Source organism: Sipha flava, unplaced genomic scaffold, assembly GCF_003268045.1.
Source record: "Sipha flava isolate LNK unplaced genomic scaffold, YSA_version1 122_pilon_pilon, whole genome shotgun sequence".
NCBI classification, from domain to species: domain Eukaryota; kingdom Metazoa; phylum Arthropoda; class Insecta; order Hemiptera; family Aphididae; genus Sipha; species Sipha flava.
Window position 1 is genome coordinate 1,188,790 of NW_020271748.1, and position 17,034 is coordinate 1,205,823.

Below are 17,034 nucleotides of genomic sequence, written 5' to 3' on the forward strand. Positions count from 1 at the left end.
TTATTTATAGCTCTTGTGGGAAGGCTAATTCATTTTTAGGTGATATGCACTCTCAGCTGAAATTACTAAATTTTAGCATACAATATGCCATCATTATAAGTTGAAAAGTAAATGTATCATTAATGTAATAAAAAATAAGGTTAATCAAAACATAGTATAATTTTATAAAAAAAAAAGCACATAAAAAATGTAACTTATTACATTTTAATAAATTCATTGAATTCATTTAAATTATAGATAGAAATGCATTGCTGAAAAGTTGCTAATATAGAAATTAAAATTTCTAAAAATTAAATTATACTGTGATTATCAATAATATACATGGAATAAATTACAGTGCATACTTAAAGTAAAATTAAAATTACTTAACATTCAGTTTTTGTACATTTTAAAAAATAATCAAAAGCTACCAAAAAATGTAATAAAGGTGATATGTATTAACAATTAGAAGCTCCAAGGTTCATAAATACTATATTGTATTATGATTGATAATAATTGCGTTTAGTGTAATTTTACAACACAAATATTAAATTGTTCATAATTCATATACAATAAAAAAGTGATGAAACAATTATTATAACTATTAACAATTATACATTATAAAAAATGATTTGCTTATGTTTAATTATATTTAAATTAATGCTTCATATTTTATACATCCCAAAACAATGATACATGCAATATTAAGTAAACAACCAGTTAAAATAATGAATAATTTAAATATATTTCTTTTAAAATACATTAATTTATAAAAATATATAATTATACAAAACCGTTATGATATTGGTTTTAATTTTTCTTAAACCACAATAGATTTCTACTAGTATAACATACTGCAATCATATTAAATAATAAAATACAGACAATTAAACAAAATAAACATTTTGGATTCACAATAATAATAATAATAATAATAATAATAATAATAATAATAATAAATATTTAAGTCAATAATAGAAGAAAGGAACTAGAATATGCAAATACACAACCTAAAAAGCATGAGATTTATTTTGCACCGATATTTAAATTTTAATATAAAAAAAGTAAGAACATAGTATCATGACTATTCGATTGTCATATATAATTTATAATAAGTTAATATTATTAAAGTTTTTAATACCAGTGATGATGATAACCATGTACAATGTAGATTAAATGTATTATTATTACACAAAAGCCATTTGTTTTCTAGGTGTTCTATTAAGTCTTTTCAGTAATTGTCTTTCAAAGAATTTTTTTACTTCCGACACAATAAATACACTAGATGTTAAGCCCAATAAAAGTAAAATGTCTAAAAAGATATAAAAATAATTTATTATAAATTTAAAAGATAAATATTTTTTTTTCTTACCATATAGAGTGAGTGCTTCTGTCTGAAATACACTCTGTAATGGGGGGAAATATACCACTAACATTTGCCCAACAATAGAAAGTGTTACAGCAACAAGAAACATTTTGTTAGAGAATAACCCAATAGTAAATACAGACTTGGTCTAAAAATATTAATTTTATAACTGATAAATAATATTAATAACAATGAATAAGTTTACTTAAATTTAAAAATCATTATACCTGTGAACGACAACTAAGGGCATTAAACATGTCAAAGAAGACAAAACAAGTAAATGTCATGGTAGTATCTCTCTTAGTCACTTCATTGTCACTCATCTGAAATCATATTACAATATTTCAAAAACTTTTAATAAATAAAAAAATAATAAAAAAATTAGTTAAAATTAAAAATTAATACAAGATTAATATTGAGTTGTGATTTTATTTCTTCATACGTAGTAGTAATTTTATTAACTTTGTATATACCTGATGATGAATTTTTAATTCAAAACTAGTCGTACTTTACAAACATAATACTCTGGGCTAAGCTTTTATTTATTTATTTCTGTTTATAAATTATTAATTTATTTATTTATATATTAACTTTTAATCTATTCTAAAAATCAAAAATAATATAAAACACAATGTTTTTTTTTTTTTAATACTAACAAAGTTAATATTCTGTGGGTAGCATTAAGAAACTTAATTAGCAAATATTTTAATTTATGTAAGTCATTATTAAGAAAAAAAAAATATTCAGTAATTTTAAAAATATACACTCACTTCTCGTTTAAATACCCAAAGAGTTCCAACAATAATAATTGATGCTGAAAAAAGAACATTCAACACTAGTGTTTTTGTAATCATGGGGGTTTTGACATTACGAGGACCTTGTTTTACAACATCTTTATCTACAGGTTCGACTGCAAGACTAAAAATACATTTAATAATATTATATCGCTGTAAAAAAAAGCAATAGATTACAAATAACAAGTATAAATAAATTACCTCTGAGCAGGTGGTCCATCCATAATTATATTAATCCATAATATTTGCATAGCATTTAGAGGATTAGGTATTCTAAAAATGGTAGCTAGGGCAATTAGAGATAATGCAGCAATACTAGTACTAAGTTGAAATTTGACAAAATTCCTAATGTTAAAAAATATTCCTTTTCCTTCTTCAATAGCAGCTACAATTGTTTGAAAATCATCATCAACTAATATCATGTCTGATGCTTCTTTGCACACATCTGTTCCATTTTTACCCATAGCTATGCCAATGTCAGCTTTTTTTAATGCTACACTATCATTAACTCCATCACCTGTCATACCAACCACATTTCCATTTGCTTGTAAAGCCTAATAATATTCATAAATACAAAATTAAATGTAAAATATATATTTATGAAAGTATACATGAATATATATATATATATATATATTTGGTAAAATATAATTTTTAATTCATAAAAAAATTGAATAAATTATAACAATTTTGTAAAATTTTAAAAAAATTAAAAAAATTAAAGAATAAAGTACCTTGATTATTGTTAATTTGTGACGAGGTGTAACACGGTAAAAAACAGATACATTGTTTACCATAGATTTTAGTTGATGATCAGACATATTATCAATTTGTTGACCAGATAAAGTTTGGCTATGAATCATATCTAAGCCAATCATACTTCCTATAAATATATTAAAAATTAAAGTATAAATGATTTTATTCTACTTATAAATAATGTTTTATAGGTTCTACACACCAATAGCAACTGCAGTTTCTTGAGCATCTCCAGTGACCAATTTTACTTTTACCCCACAATTAAATAACTGTTCTATTGATTCTCGAACAAATGGCTTAGGAGGATCACAAATACCAACTAATCCTAAGTACACTAGATCTTGTAATGAATCTCCTTTGGCTAATGCAATGACTAAACAAATTTATAAATATTAAAAAAAAAAAAATTACATTATTAATAACAAAACATACCTCTGAGCCCTTTTCTACCAATTTCATACGCTTCAGTAAATATTTCTTGTTCTTTCTTACTACTAAGTAATACTTTTTCATTTCCATTAGAAAATTTTGTACATTGTTTTAAAACTTTTTCTAAAGCCCCTTTGACAAAATAAATTTCTTCTTTTACCTATAAGTTTTAAATTTAGCATTTTTTTCTTATATAAAAAAAATTATAAATAAAATGATAAATTATAATGTTTTAATGCTTACATCATCATATTTATTTACACATTTTACAGCCATAAGTTTCTGTTCAGAACTAAATGGATATTCTTGAAGTTTTATATATTTGTCACTGACACCATACATTCTATACTAAAATTAAAATTTAAAATTGCAATAAGAATACTAACACATAAAACAAATTTATACAAATTAAATAATACCTTCATAGCTACTGCTAAAAGAGCTCCTTCAGTAGGTTGCCCTTGCAATGTATCTCCATTGATAGTTGCGTTATTACAAATAACTCCAACCTACAAATAAAAAAAATATTATCTCCGTACAAATTGAGAATTCTAGAAACCAATAGAAAATATAATAAAAACTAGGAAATTAGAAAAATTGCTAATTTAAGTAATAAATTATGCATCAATCAAATATATTTATAGTAGCTTCTGCTTTAAATGTTCAACAATAGTAAACTTTAATAATAATCAAGTTCTGACATAAACAAAAGCTAGATTTCAAAAAAATAGAATGTAACCTACTTAAATAATATATTAACTATAAAACATACTTCTAATAAATTATATATAGCTTCTTTAGCTTGTTCTGAAGAGTAAGATTTAAGTAAATGAACTTCACCTTGATCATTATAACCAGTCCCAGAAACCTAGATCATAAATATTTAAACATCTAATAAAATATTTGAAGTTTAGTTAAATTTGAATAGTACATAACTATAGATTTAATAAACAATATTCAAACATATATATACAAAATTAATAATACAATAATTTTAATTTATTACTATAAAAAATATGTTTTATATGAAAAGAATTAATTAAAAACTTACATCAGCATAATATCCATCGGATGTAATAATTGTAGTAACAGTCATTTCATTATTTGTTATTGTACCAGTTTTATCAGAACATATTATATTAACACATCCTAGTAAAGAGAAAAAATACTATAAAAATAATTAAAATTTATTGGCATATTCACTATAGGAGATACCAATTTATATCAAAAGTAATTGTTTGAATACCGAAAATATCAATGAGTATAATTTGTATACCGAATTTTATATAGATTATAAAGTAAGCATTGATAATAAATCTCAAATTTGGTTATCATTACAAGAATAAATACATACTATTTGCAAAAACAAGTATTATAAGGTCTAAATTTATAGTTTGGTTTTAAAATGTTTTTAAATTATTTGAAAAATTAAATTGCGTCACAGTATATCATTAAAAATATAAAGCATAGTAAACATGTTAATTATAACTTAAATATTGATATCAGTTTATTTTTAGAATATTCTATTTTGTATTTTAATTTGATTACGTTTTAACTTTACAGTAAAAACTTACATCAATAATCAAGTCATAATTAGATTTTTAAAACAAAATATGATTGTTAAAAAAATAAATAAAAAAGTTAATTTAACATTAAAATGTTTTCAAATTCAAGGAAAAACTTGATTTCATTATTACTAATTGATAAAAATAATTTGAATTATTTTATAAGATAAACTAATAAAAAGTCACAAGTTTTTTATGTATTAAATAATATTCTTTAGAAAATTAATTAATGTACTTATTTATAAAATATATGATATTATAGCTCTAAATATTTTTATTTCTATTTTTTAATTTATAAAAATCATATTTATAATAAATGAAGGGATAATACACATAACACTAATTAGTTTAAATTCTTTTTTTACGTATTTTTTAATGTATACATAACTTCTTTTAATAAATAATAATAATAATAATAATAATAATAATGTAATATCTTTATTACAACAAATAAAAATAATTACCTAAAGTTTCAACAGTTGGTAGTTTTTTCACAATAGCTTTTCTATTAGCCATACGCATTACACCAAGTGCTAAGGTCACAGTTACAACTATTGGTAATCCTTCAGGTATAGCTGCTACTGCCAAACTTTAACAGTAAAAATATTATTTAACTTTCTCATTTCAGTACTAAAAAGTTACATTTTTTTTTTTACCTCACACCAATAGTAAACATATCTAAAATAGGTCGACCTTGAATCCATCCAAGCATCATGATTAAACCAATAATGAAAAATGAATAGACAGACAATTGTGTACCCAGGATATCCATGCTGTTTTGCAATGGTGTTTTGGGTGCTTCTTCGCTTTGCATTAATTTGAAAAGTTCACCAAACTCTGACTTTTCTCCTGTATTTACTACAATACCTTTGCCATTTCCACATCGTACCAATGTACCCATGAATGCTATATTTTTCATCGATGTGTGACTCATGGGATTCAATACCAATTCTGTGGTTTTCATACATGGCTCGGTTTCACCAGTAAAACTACTTTCATCAACTGCTAAATCTATTGCCTACAATACGAATGTTCAATAATGATTTTGTTAATTTAAAATTTTGAATTACATTTAGGTTAAAACTACAAATTAGAAAAGAAAAAAAAATATTTCAAGTTATGGCAACTGGACTGTATTATATTTATATTAATTAATTAATGAACAAATCATATTTTTACCTCAAACAGTCTTATATCAGCAGGGACTCTATCACCAGTGCTTAGATAAACAATATCACCCGGTACTAATGATCGAGCATACATAGATTCTAATTGTTCTTCTCTAAGGCTGAAATAGAAAAACAATTATATTACAAACTTAATTTGTAACTTAACTAGATTATTATTGGTAATAAGGTATTCATCGCCAATAAATGTAACGCATATATTATAATATAAATATTGCTGATTTAAATACTAACCATCGACATGTGGGAGGAACTAGTTTAGTTAACTCTTCCAATGACTTTTCAGACCTATATTCTTGTATGAAGGCAACTGTAACAACAATGACAATAGCCTGAAAATAAATAATAAATAAATAATTTAATATATTTGTTGAGTAATAATTAAAAAACAATAAACCTAGAAAACCCATACAATACAACTTTTATTTATATATCATAAACCAGATATTTATTATTACTTAATACTTTTGAATAAAAAATTTATATTAATATTTTAAAGGACTATATTATTGTTAAGTCTTTATAACTCAAACTATCAAAAACCACAATTATATTTTGCGTTCCTTTTAAGTTTTACTATATTTTAATGTTAATTTATACAAATAATTTTTATTTTCATTTTAAATTTAAGTTATTTCAATATATTAATAGTATATAAACAATGTTTCAAGTATTTTACATCAACAAATAACTATTTTTTATGGCTAAATAAATGTATATATATATATATATACCGTAGTAATACTGAAAGCATCATCAAATTGTTTCATACACACACTAACTAAAGCTGATGCTAGTAAAAGAAGTATCAATGGATTTCTGAACTGAAACAAATAAATACAATTACAATTAATATTAAATTGTCATTAGTGTTATAGATACAAAATTAATCTTTATATTTTATAATTTTTTATATATAAATATAAATAAATACATTATAATAAATATACTGAATAATAAATAGTTATAAGGAATTAAAATTTATATGCATAAGTCACTAAATAATTGTATGTAAAAATAAGTATTTATCTCTTAGAATAAAAATACAAATTTGTATACTAATTTTAAATTATTTATTGGGAAATATTACATTTATTTAATTTATTAATTAAATATGAAATAAATTATTTACAGTAAATCTGTTACAAATTATCTTTTAAGTAATAGGTGTATAAATAATTTATTTTAAAAAGTATACAAACTTCAGGTAAGCCTTTGCATTTATATTGTTTAACATCAATAAAAACAGTGAAACCTAACTAAGGCTGACCTATAATAATACAAAAATTAGTTTAGAATAATTATTTTAATTAATTCTGTCTTATATATATAGTATTGAATATTCAATAGTATTGAATAGAATAAGTAACAAACTTTTCTAAAACAAAATATGTTTTAGGTATTTGACAATTCTATCTTTAAGATAGATTTTTTATTTTTACATAAATATATTTATACATATATTACCTGTTCTATGTATTTTTTCCATAATGGATCACCCTGATGAACAGAGAATTCATTGTATCCAGTCATTTGTCTTCTAAATTCAGATTCCTTCCAAGATAATCCACTTCTGTAGCTAACTCTCAATCTAGATACTACATCTTCAGCGCTTATTGCACTAGCTTCTTTCGTCGTAAGCCACATTTTTTCGTGTTCTGCTATTGCCTAATATAATAATAAAATAATGATTAAGGTGTACCTACAAATACTTATATTAATTGGCATTATAGTGTAAAGACGTACAAAATTTGAACCAGATTGACTATTATGTGATTCATGATCTAAAAGTGAATGTAAAGATTCATTGCTAAATTTGCTAGTTATTTTATACTTAGAGTTCATTATATCAGTATAAGAAATTTCTATACACAATTACCACTTATAACTGCTAAGAAATTTGTAAAATAACATACTTAAAATAAATCAATTACGCATCAAAAAAATGTGTAAAAAATTCAACTAAAATATATTTTGAGTGCATTTTAAGGAACACATTTTAAAAATAATTAGCTACACATATTAACGAATTTCACGGTTTACTTTTCATATATACAAAATGATAGTTTTGATTTGCCCACCTACATTTTAGGAGTACCGACTTATCATCACTATCAACGTGTTTAACACATATTCTGTCCAGTATCACTTGCCTAACAGAATTACCAACATTGAATTGAACATACATTTTTAAAAACAATACCTACTCACAAGTAACGAATGTTATACATACATATATTATAAAGTTTAAATAGGTATATTTAATTAAATAAAACCTGAAGTATGTAATAGCGTTCACAATATTAAATAATAAAATATACTTTGCAGTTCATACTATGAATATAATACTGCAATGATTCTGTGCCAATGGCCAAACAGTATATGGAGACTTAACACCTAATTCTAGGTATTTTTCCCTGGATTTTTTTGAAATGATGGTGAGTAAGTCTGAATTTCTTATATTACTATTGATTACGATACTAGTTAATAACCATGGGCGTAACTTAGAAATGTATTATGAGGGACAAATACATAATTACACATCTAACGAAAAGGGTATCCGCGGCCAGGGTTGGACTAGTTCTATAGCTCGGCCCGGGCAAAATAATTTCAAACGGCCTCAATAGAAGAATAAGTACAATAATAAATGGAATAAGTAGGTACCTAATCAAATTATTGTTTAACTGAAAATGTATCTTCGTAACTCAAAAAACAATATACACACAACTACATTTGAATATTTTCAGATTTAATGTTATACCTTAAATAAATCTAGTTTACGCATAATATATCTTATCTATAGTATTAACATAATGAACTACCTATTAAGATAAATTTTACACCATAAAAAATTATTTAAATTAAATGTTTATACATTTAATTTTAATTGAGTTAGAACAGTGGGGTTGGCAACTAATGTCACTTTTATGCGGCCCGTAGTAAATTTCAAAACTAGCAAATGTCATTGAATATTATATAAATTTTTTATATTGTCTGACCCTAGAACGATTTTTAATTTGTGAATTATGAATGAAGGTCTATAAAGATTGCTGACCACTGAGTTAGAAAACGTATTGTTTTTAATAAAATAATTGCTTACCAGTAATAATTGACTTGAAATCAACAGAAAGGTTGGAAACTAGTAACAGACTTTTTATTAATTTTATTAACTGAAAGTCAAAACTATTAAAATGTTTTTAAATAAAAGTCTAATAAATCTTATAAAAATCATTACTATCGAAAAACAATTTCGTTATCGCATATCTTGCTCAACCGTGTCTACCCATACCAACATTTTCTTTTGGTTAAATGTTGTTTGAACAAACACGAACGGTACTTGGTATGATTAACATATTGTACATATAGAAGATAGACGCAAAAATTAAAATTATAAAATTAAAAACAAAAAATCTAATTAATTTTATTTAATCAAAATTACAGCAGCCCACCGGGGCATGCCCCGGTGCTCCGGTGGCCTAGTTCAATCCTGTCCACGGCTATATGCCGCTTTATTACCTACATATTATTATACAAAATTATTCATTTTCTAACATTATGTTAGATAAGCGAAAATTGAAAATTAAGATTTAAAAAAAAAATATATAGTAATAGCTATATAACTAGCTGTTTTGTACTTATTTTAAAACAAGGTATGTTAAATATCAGAAGGGGCACTACTACTCCTTATTTATTCCAGGGGAACAATTGCCACCTTGTGCCCCCCCAATTTACGCCTATGTTAACAACTATCTACTTATTCAAATATAAAAAACAAATTTTCACAAAAAATAGTGAAATATTTTATTGATATTGTGCATATTATATTATTAGATGTTATTAATGAAATGATACTTAATTCTAATTTTGTAATTATTCTGAAAACAATTATGATGTTAATTAAAATGTACCGGCAACTTAAAAATACTAATCATATTTTATATTATTGATAAAAATACATCAACCAAGTTTTTATTTTTATTTTGTAAAATTTAATTACTTTTTTATCGTTTTAATTTTACATTACACAAATACAACAGTTAAAGACTACATACAATAATAACTACTATCATAAGTTGATCTTGAAAATAAAAACAAATATGCTCGTACACAATGCAATAGATATTATTTTATATTTTCAACAACAATTTAATATAAATTATGTTTGGACACTGAAATATTCAATAATTGAGTTCAATATTAAAACTCCTCACCTCTATGTCAACCCAAACATCGTACATATAATCGTTGTGTCAATTTTTTTTTTTATAAACAAAGGCAATTTAAAAAAATATGAAATGTATAGCTCTGATTTAAACCATTGAATATTACGCCATAATTTTACTAATCTACAATTTATTCAATCTCAACTACACGCATTTTATTCATTCATTATGTGTTATACTAACGTTCAGCTTTACTCTATTATTCTGCTATCATCGTTCAATTTTGCATGTGGTCAATCTTTTGGCATATATATTTCCACTATAATAAGTTTTCTTTGGCCTCATTATATCAGAGAGAGAGAAAGAGAGCGTTTCTTTAGAGTTTGTAACCACATTTTGAATGCCAAAAAAATTGATTTTCTTGTCATAATTATATAGTCTCGTCTGTTTTACCATCGTCTAAAATTCCCTCGACTCTCCTAATCCTACCTTAGGCAGCGACACAGTGCCATCTCATTACTATGTAATCTTCCTAAGACCAAAATATTCCTTTGGCTTTTATGCATATTATTTATTTTAAAAATGTCCTATAATCAACGTATTATTATTCGGTCCATCAAACAAATATATATCAAATGTTCATACAAGATTTCTTGATAAAACACAAGACTATTAATGTTTAAGCTAAGTTAGATTAATTATTTAGAAAATATCAAAAATATAAATCTATTATATAAATCTTATAAGTTGAAAATTAAAAACCTTTCTTTATAAATTTAAAATAAAATAAAAAACAAAACGAAAAGAACATTTAGTATATATAAACATTATAAATTAGGTACATAATTTTTTGCATTAATGTTGTTATTTCCTTTTGAATATATTATTTTCATCAAATTAATTAGTAGTCTATTTTCAGGGAGGTTCCAAGTATCGACCCCGCCCCCCCGGAAAAAAAATTTAAAAAATCATAAATGACTTGCTATGAAGGCACAGAGAAAAATAACATTAGTTTATTTCATATGGTTGTAAATAATTTTTCTTTTGTATTTATAATAATAATGAAATAATATAATTATTAATTCATACTTTATATGTACTTTTATAATATTATAAAATCACTTATTTTTTAGAAAACTTTAACCCTCTCCCACAAAAAATTTGGAAATATGCCACTGCCTGTATATATATTTTATAACTAATTTTAAAAATGTTCATGGAACATACATATTGTATGTAAATTGTAGTATACATTTTACTAATTAATAATTATATACCTAATATGTAAATTATAATTATTGTTGCAAAAAATTGATTTTAGATATATAATATAGTTAATTTAATACTGAATGTATACAAGGCATACTTCACTAACCTTTTTCTTTTCTTGTTGTTGTTGTTTTTTAGTCGTATTCTTAATTTCTTTATCATCATTCACCTAAAATGTTTAAATAGATATTAGTTTTATATTTATAATAAAATTAAATAATAAACAACAATTAATTTTGTATTCAGATAAATTATGTTAACCTAGGCGTGACGCAGAAATATTTGATTTTGTGTTGAGAAAAAAGTTTCTTACTTTTATAAATTAAACTGTTAAGGAGGTAACTTATAATAAGTATAGAGTATTAGTTCTACAAGATAATCTTATTAAAGCCTAAAACGTCGTTCACATTACCTCTATTTGGATCCGCGCATAATACAACCCAATACAATTTTTTTTATTAAAATGCTAAGTCTAAAACAAAAGTATAAATGACTCTCAAATAATCATGCATATATGAAATAACTCTTTAATTCAATTAAATACATTATCTGTGAAGATAATAACCTTCAACTTCATCTAACAGTTGGTTGGATCATATTTATGAATCTGATACCTGCATCTAATTATTTCAGAAAATTTATTACACTGCACGGAAATGTTTTATAAAGTAAAAATAATTTAATTTACAAAATAATTATTGAAAATGCAATGGTTTTAGGATTGGTTCCAAATTTATTTTAATATAATGTTTTTACCTTAATAATGATTGTTAAGCTTTCATGTTTAACTGGAAAATGTTAATACATCATTCGGTTATAAAAATACACTACGCGAATCATTTTCTTAATCAACCACTGTAAAGGACACCTACTGATGGACTTACCAACTTCGTTAATTAAATAATCGAATATTTATATAATTTTAATACTAGTTTCTTACCACGTAGTGATAATTGTTTATACGTTATTATGTAATAATGACAGCAATTATAATAATTTATACGAATACCATATTATAATTGATAGCACAACACCGTTTTCCAATTTAAATAGTCGTATATTGTATATTTTATATAACTTATAATAATAATATCATTGTAAAATATTGTTATGATGGACTTAAAACCTCAAGTTAAAATTGGAAATATAGGTGGAAGGTTGATTCTTTTTTTTTTAAATCCGCCATTGGAAGACTGTTAATTATATAAATTATAAAATGATCACAACAAAGTGTTATATTTGATTGCTTTTATTCGTTTTATACCGTAGACCAAAGATTCCCGAAATATGTTCCGCGGAACCTAAGGATCCTTAAAACATTTTTTGAAATATTGGTTTTTCAATAAATAATTAGAATATTGAGGTAAAGTTGGAGTTAGAGACATAGGAATTCTATGAAACAAAACTTTTCTTAGGGTTTCGTGGTTATAAAAGTTTGGGAACCACTGCCGTAGATTATCTATTACTGAGTATCATTGTTTTTAGAACATAAATATAGTCTACTATTATCTATAACCAATGCTAGTACCAACTGTAAAATAATGTTTCCATCACTCTCATCTAATAAATCAGTAGTAAAATGGAAGCGATGCAACACTTAGGAAGTCACGATTCACCCCTCACCCCATAAACCTATTACAAATCTAAAATTCTTTATCTATTATTTAACAAAAATGAATCCATAATGCACATTTTAAAATTGTTTTGGTTATATTGTTATAATTTATCATATAGATACTTCTTTTAAATTTAAAAAGAACCCTTCAACCACACGCAATAATATTACATTGAACTATTTACCGATAACAAATTATTCTTCAATGGATGGGTAATTTATATAAATAAAAACAATTGCATATTCAATATAAAATATGTTACATAGTACAAGACTAATAATTAATATAAATAAAACAATAAAGTATAAAAAAAATTCAAAATCAACATAATCAATTTTTTTTATACAAGTAGATCTAAACATACACAATATGCTTTCATTATGATGATTATCATCATGATGATTTCATTATCATATACGTAGTCATGAAGAAAATTATTAAAAATCTATCCCAACAAAATGTAGCAGATATTTATATATATTTTGGTCAAATCTTTAAACATCTAAAGCGTTAGGTATAGTATTCTATACGAAGAAATTATACTTATTTTTAGAAATTACCTGTAATTGTGATCTAACGCTGAGGATGATTTCATTATTTTTGTCTCCGAAATCCTAAAAAAGTTTTAAAAAAAACATATAATTATAATCTGAATATCTTAAAATAAAAAGTGATAATGAATGACTTGTGAATGACTTTTAATAATAAAAAATAAATAGCATACTTCAAAATTCAAAATAAAATTAAATTAAAGTATGAATTCTGCTCGCAAATACATTAAATCATTATGATAGTAGTTTATTAAAGCACAACATCTCATAATTTCTTTAGAAAAAAATTATAAAAAGTGAAAATATTTTGCCTGAGGGCTTCAAATTTTAAATACAACAAAGTGTATATTGCGATATTTGTAAATATATCACAAATTTAATAAAATTTCCATTATTTTTACCATCTATGAAAAGCTTCACTTCTCAAGAAATAGAGTATGTATTACGAATATATACAAGTAATAACTGTACTAAACGAACCGTAAAGGATCAAAGAAATATTAACTTAACTAATAGTTTGGCAGATTTGATTTCATATTATTATGTTGAATACATTTAAATAAATCAAAGATTATCTATTTTATTTTATTTGTGTTTAAAAGTTTTGTTTTTTATCGGAATCGGAGTACACTTGCATCTTGTTTAACAATATAATATGAAGATATCATAGTATCATAAGAAATGCTAAGAAAAGAGTTCTTAAACCACACCATTTTTATAATTAGACTCGGGGTATTGAAATAAATTTGAAATTTTAAACAAGTGAAAAAATGTCCCCACATTAAAAATACGTCCTGCAATATAACCAGTTAAAAATAATTTTCTGTTTCTTAAATTTTACTATATTATAAAATTAATTACATTGCGTGCTCATTTTCATTATGTACGATTAGTGGTGAATTTAACGGTCGTTTGTATTGAAAATCTAACCGACGAATTTTGTTTCTTTTTTTTAATGTTTAACTTAAAAAGGTAAATTAGTTTTATACTGAAATGTTGATTACAAGAATATTTAATACATTAGGTTGTTACTTAAGCTCCGAAAATTAAGATAAAAAAGGTAATGAATGCCAAAAAGTTAGAACATCCGTAACAGTTGTAGTCCAACTCGGAAGCCTTTAAACTCCAACGATGCGCTGTTGCAGTAATTATACCACAAAAACTGTCGTTCAAGCTTATGGATAACAGTGTGACACTTACCTCTTTCGTTTGATTGCACACTACCACGGTATTCTTGTTAGAGGCTAGCGTCTTCAAATCCAACACATCAACCATGGTCGCTTCTAACGCCACATCTGTGATCTTCTCTCCATCGGCCCTCGCCGCCCCCGCAGCCGTCACCGCCTCCACAGTCATAGTTTGCGTGGAGTCCGTCACGTCTTCGATGTGACTTGCGTCGGTAGACTTGGGAGACGATGACGCAAGCGTCGGCGGCTGCTGCTGCTGCTGCTGCAGCGAGGATGTTTCCATGTCGGATTCGTTTGGCGGACTACTGCTGTCGGTCACGATCGGTTGTACCGGCGATGTGCGGAGCGACGTCATAGTATTCGTGCAAGTTAATAAATGATTTGTATAAATTAATAATTAATATTTATAAAGCGAGCATGTGCCTTTAACGGCAATCCCAGTGTCGGTACGCGATGCGTTACGGTCGCGCGTATTATGTGATGTGCGTAGCTGTGGCGGCAAACGATATGAACGTGCGCGGTGTGCGAAACAACAACAATACGAGCTCGTCGCCAGAGCAAGGTGCGTCGTCGACCGGTCGCCGTGAGACTCGAATTTTACGCGCGCGCGCGCCCGATCACAAGCACGGAATGAGAAGCGCAAAATAAACAGAAAAAAAATAACAATAATCTATTATTATTACATATCGTTCAAATCGTATACGAACGCGTAAAATTGTGCAGTAATGATATAATATAACATTATAATATACATACAAATATATTATAAAATTGTGTGACGTCCTCCACGAGCGCGTTCAATCGGAAACTCGGATTTTGATTAACAATTACACTATCCGTACAATTATCTATCATCAGGAAATAAACGTTTGTACATAATATAATGCAGGTACGTGCACGGATATTTAAAGGTCGAATCGTACTGTGTCTGTGCGTGTGTACAAGAGGCTTGTTAAAATAGTATATGAGTATACCTGTAAGTTACAGACTGTAACGGTGACAAGTATCGACCGACGGTTTAATTATATTGTTGTAGCGATACCGTATTCGCTCATCCTCAACACGTGCACTTTTTCGCGATGAAACCGGTTCATTGCTGGCTGTTCGAGTAATAAACATAATAATAATTAATTAATTATATTTAGCTATAACGCAGTTCAATCAAGATAAATATAATTAGGCTAAAATATTCATTACTGTAAGCTTTTGAGAATTTTAAATAATCATAAAAGATAAAAGAAATATAATAATTGAAAAATATTCATCCCCGAGTGTAGATTCTTATCCCCGTAACACCTCTCAATGCTCGACTTGAGGGGGGACGCAGGGGGACGGAGTACCCCAACTAATTTTCAGAAATTTTGGTGTCCTCCTACTATTATTACGCTATAATCATAACGCTCAGCCAGTTTTGGGGACGTTCTTTTTTTAAAGTAAATAGAGTCCCTCTTCTTTAATTTTGCCAAGCCAAGCACTGACCCCTCCAAATATATGTATATATTAGTTGTACATTTACAATTATAGTGTATCAGATGATGTGTAATACATTTCAATGATTATAAATGTTGTATAGTACATGTAAATATAATATTTACCAATAATAAAGGTTATCACTTGAATTTATAAAGGCATCATATATAAATTTTCCTTTTTAATAAGAAATAAAAATTAAATATGAAATAATCTATAACTTGAATAACTTTCTCCAAAACCATTCAAATCCTTTAATAAAAAGTCTTGCACACATCCCTGGTAATTCTCAAAAAACAAACGGTAGTGTACTACTCATCTGTACCCAGGGGCGTATTTATGGGAGGAAGGGGCCCGGGCCCCCTTCAAAATGAAAAACACCATTGTTAAAGATTGTAGTTTTTAACATGGATATGTTCAAATGCTGGTGGTTTCCCAAAATGTGTCAAGACACTGAGAATAGGTTTGTTCGTTTTGTCAAAAAGTGTACATTTTTTCACAACAAGTGTACACCAAAGCGTTTGTTTTAAAAAAATGTAACATTAGTGAACACTTTTTTCACACTGACCCAAGTGTAAGTGTAGGCACAGCGTTTATATTGTAGGTAGCGTTGATCGTTATCAAATTAAGCCTTATAAGCTAATAGTTTAATCTGAAATTTCAAATAAATGTCGAAACATGACTCACCAAATACTAAATACC

At 25.8% G+C, this 17,034-nt stretch overlaps 1 protein-coding gene across 2 annotated transcripts; it reads right to left on the reverse strand.

Annotated features, from left to right (window-relative positions):
• Positions 1-1,166: 1,166 nt before the first annotated feature.
• LOC112694044 (calcium-transporting ATPase type 2C member 1) lies at positions 1,167-15,587 on the reverse strand. Of its 2 annotated transcripts, XM_025569381.1 has the most exons (21): positions 14,876-15,587; positions 13,685-13,738; positions 11,615-11,677; positions 7,544-7,744; positions 6,811-6,900; positions 6,311-6,408; positions 6,069-6,177; positions 5,546-5,907; positions 5,354-5,478; positions 4,376-4,473; positions 4,097-4,192; positions 3,744-3,833; positions 3,568-3,672; positions 3,328-3,484; positions 3,098-3,268; positions 2,874-3,022; positions 2,341-2,693; positions 2,116-2,263; positions 1,573-1,668; positions 1,352-1,493; positions 1,167-1,291 (listed from the first exon to the last, which is right to left on the reverse strand). In XM_025569381.1, exons 1-21 carry the CDS (start codon positions 15,215-15,217, stop codon positions 1,167-1,169), a joined length of 3,174 nt encoding a protein of 1,057 aa, XP_025425166.1. In that variant the 5' UTR covers positions 15,218-15,587. The 2 variants fall into 2 exon arrangements, with proteins under 2 accessions (XP_025425166.1, XP_025425167.1); XM_025569382.1 differs by lacking the exons at positions 11,615-11,677; positions 13,685-13,738; positions 14,876-15,587 and adding an exon at positions 7,823-7,921.
• Positions 15,588-17,034: the final 1,447 nt, after the last annotated feature.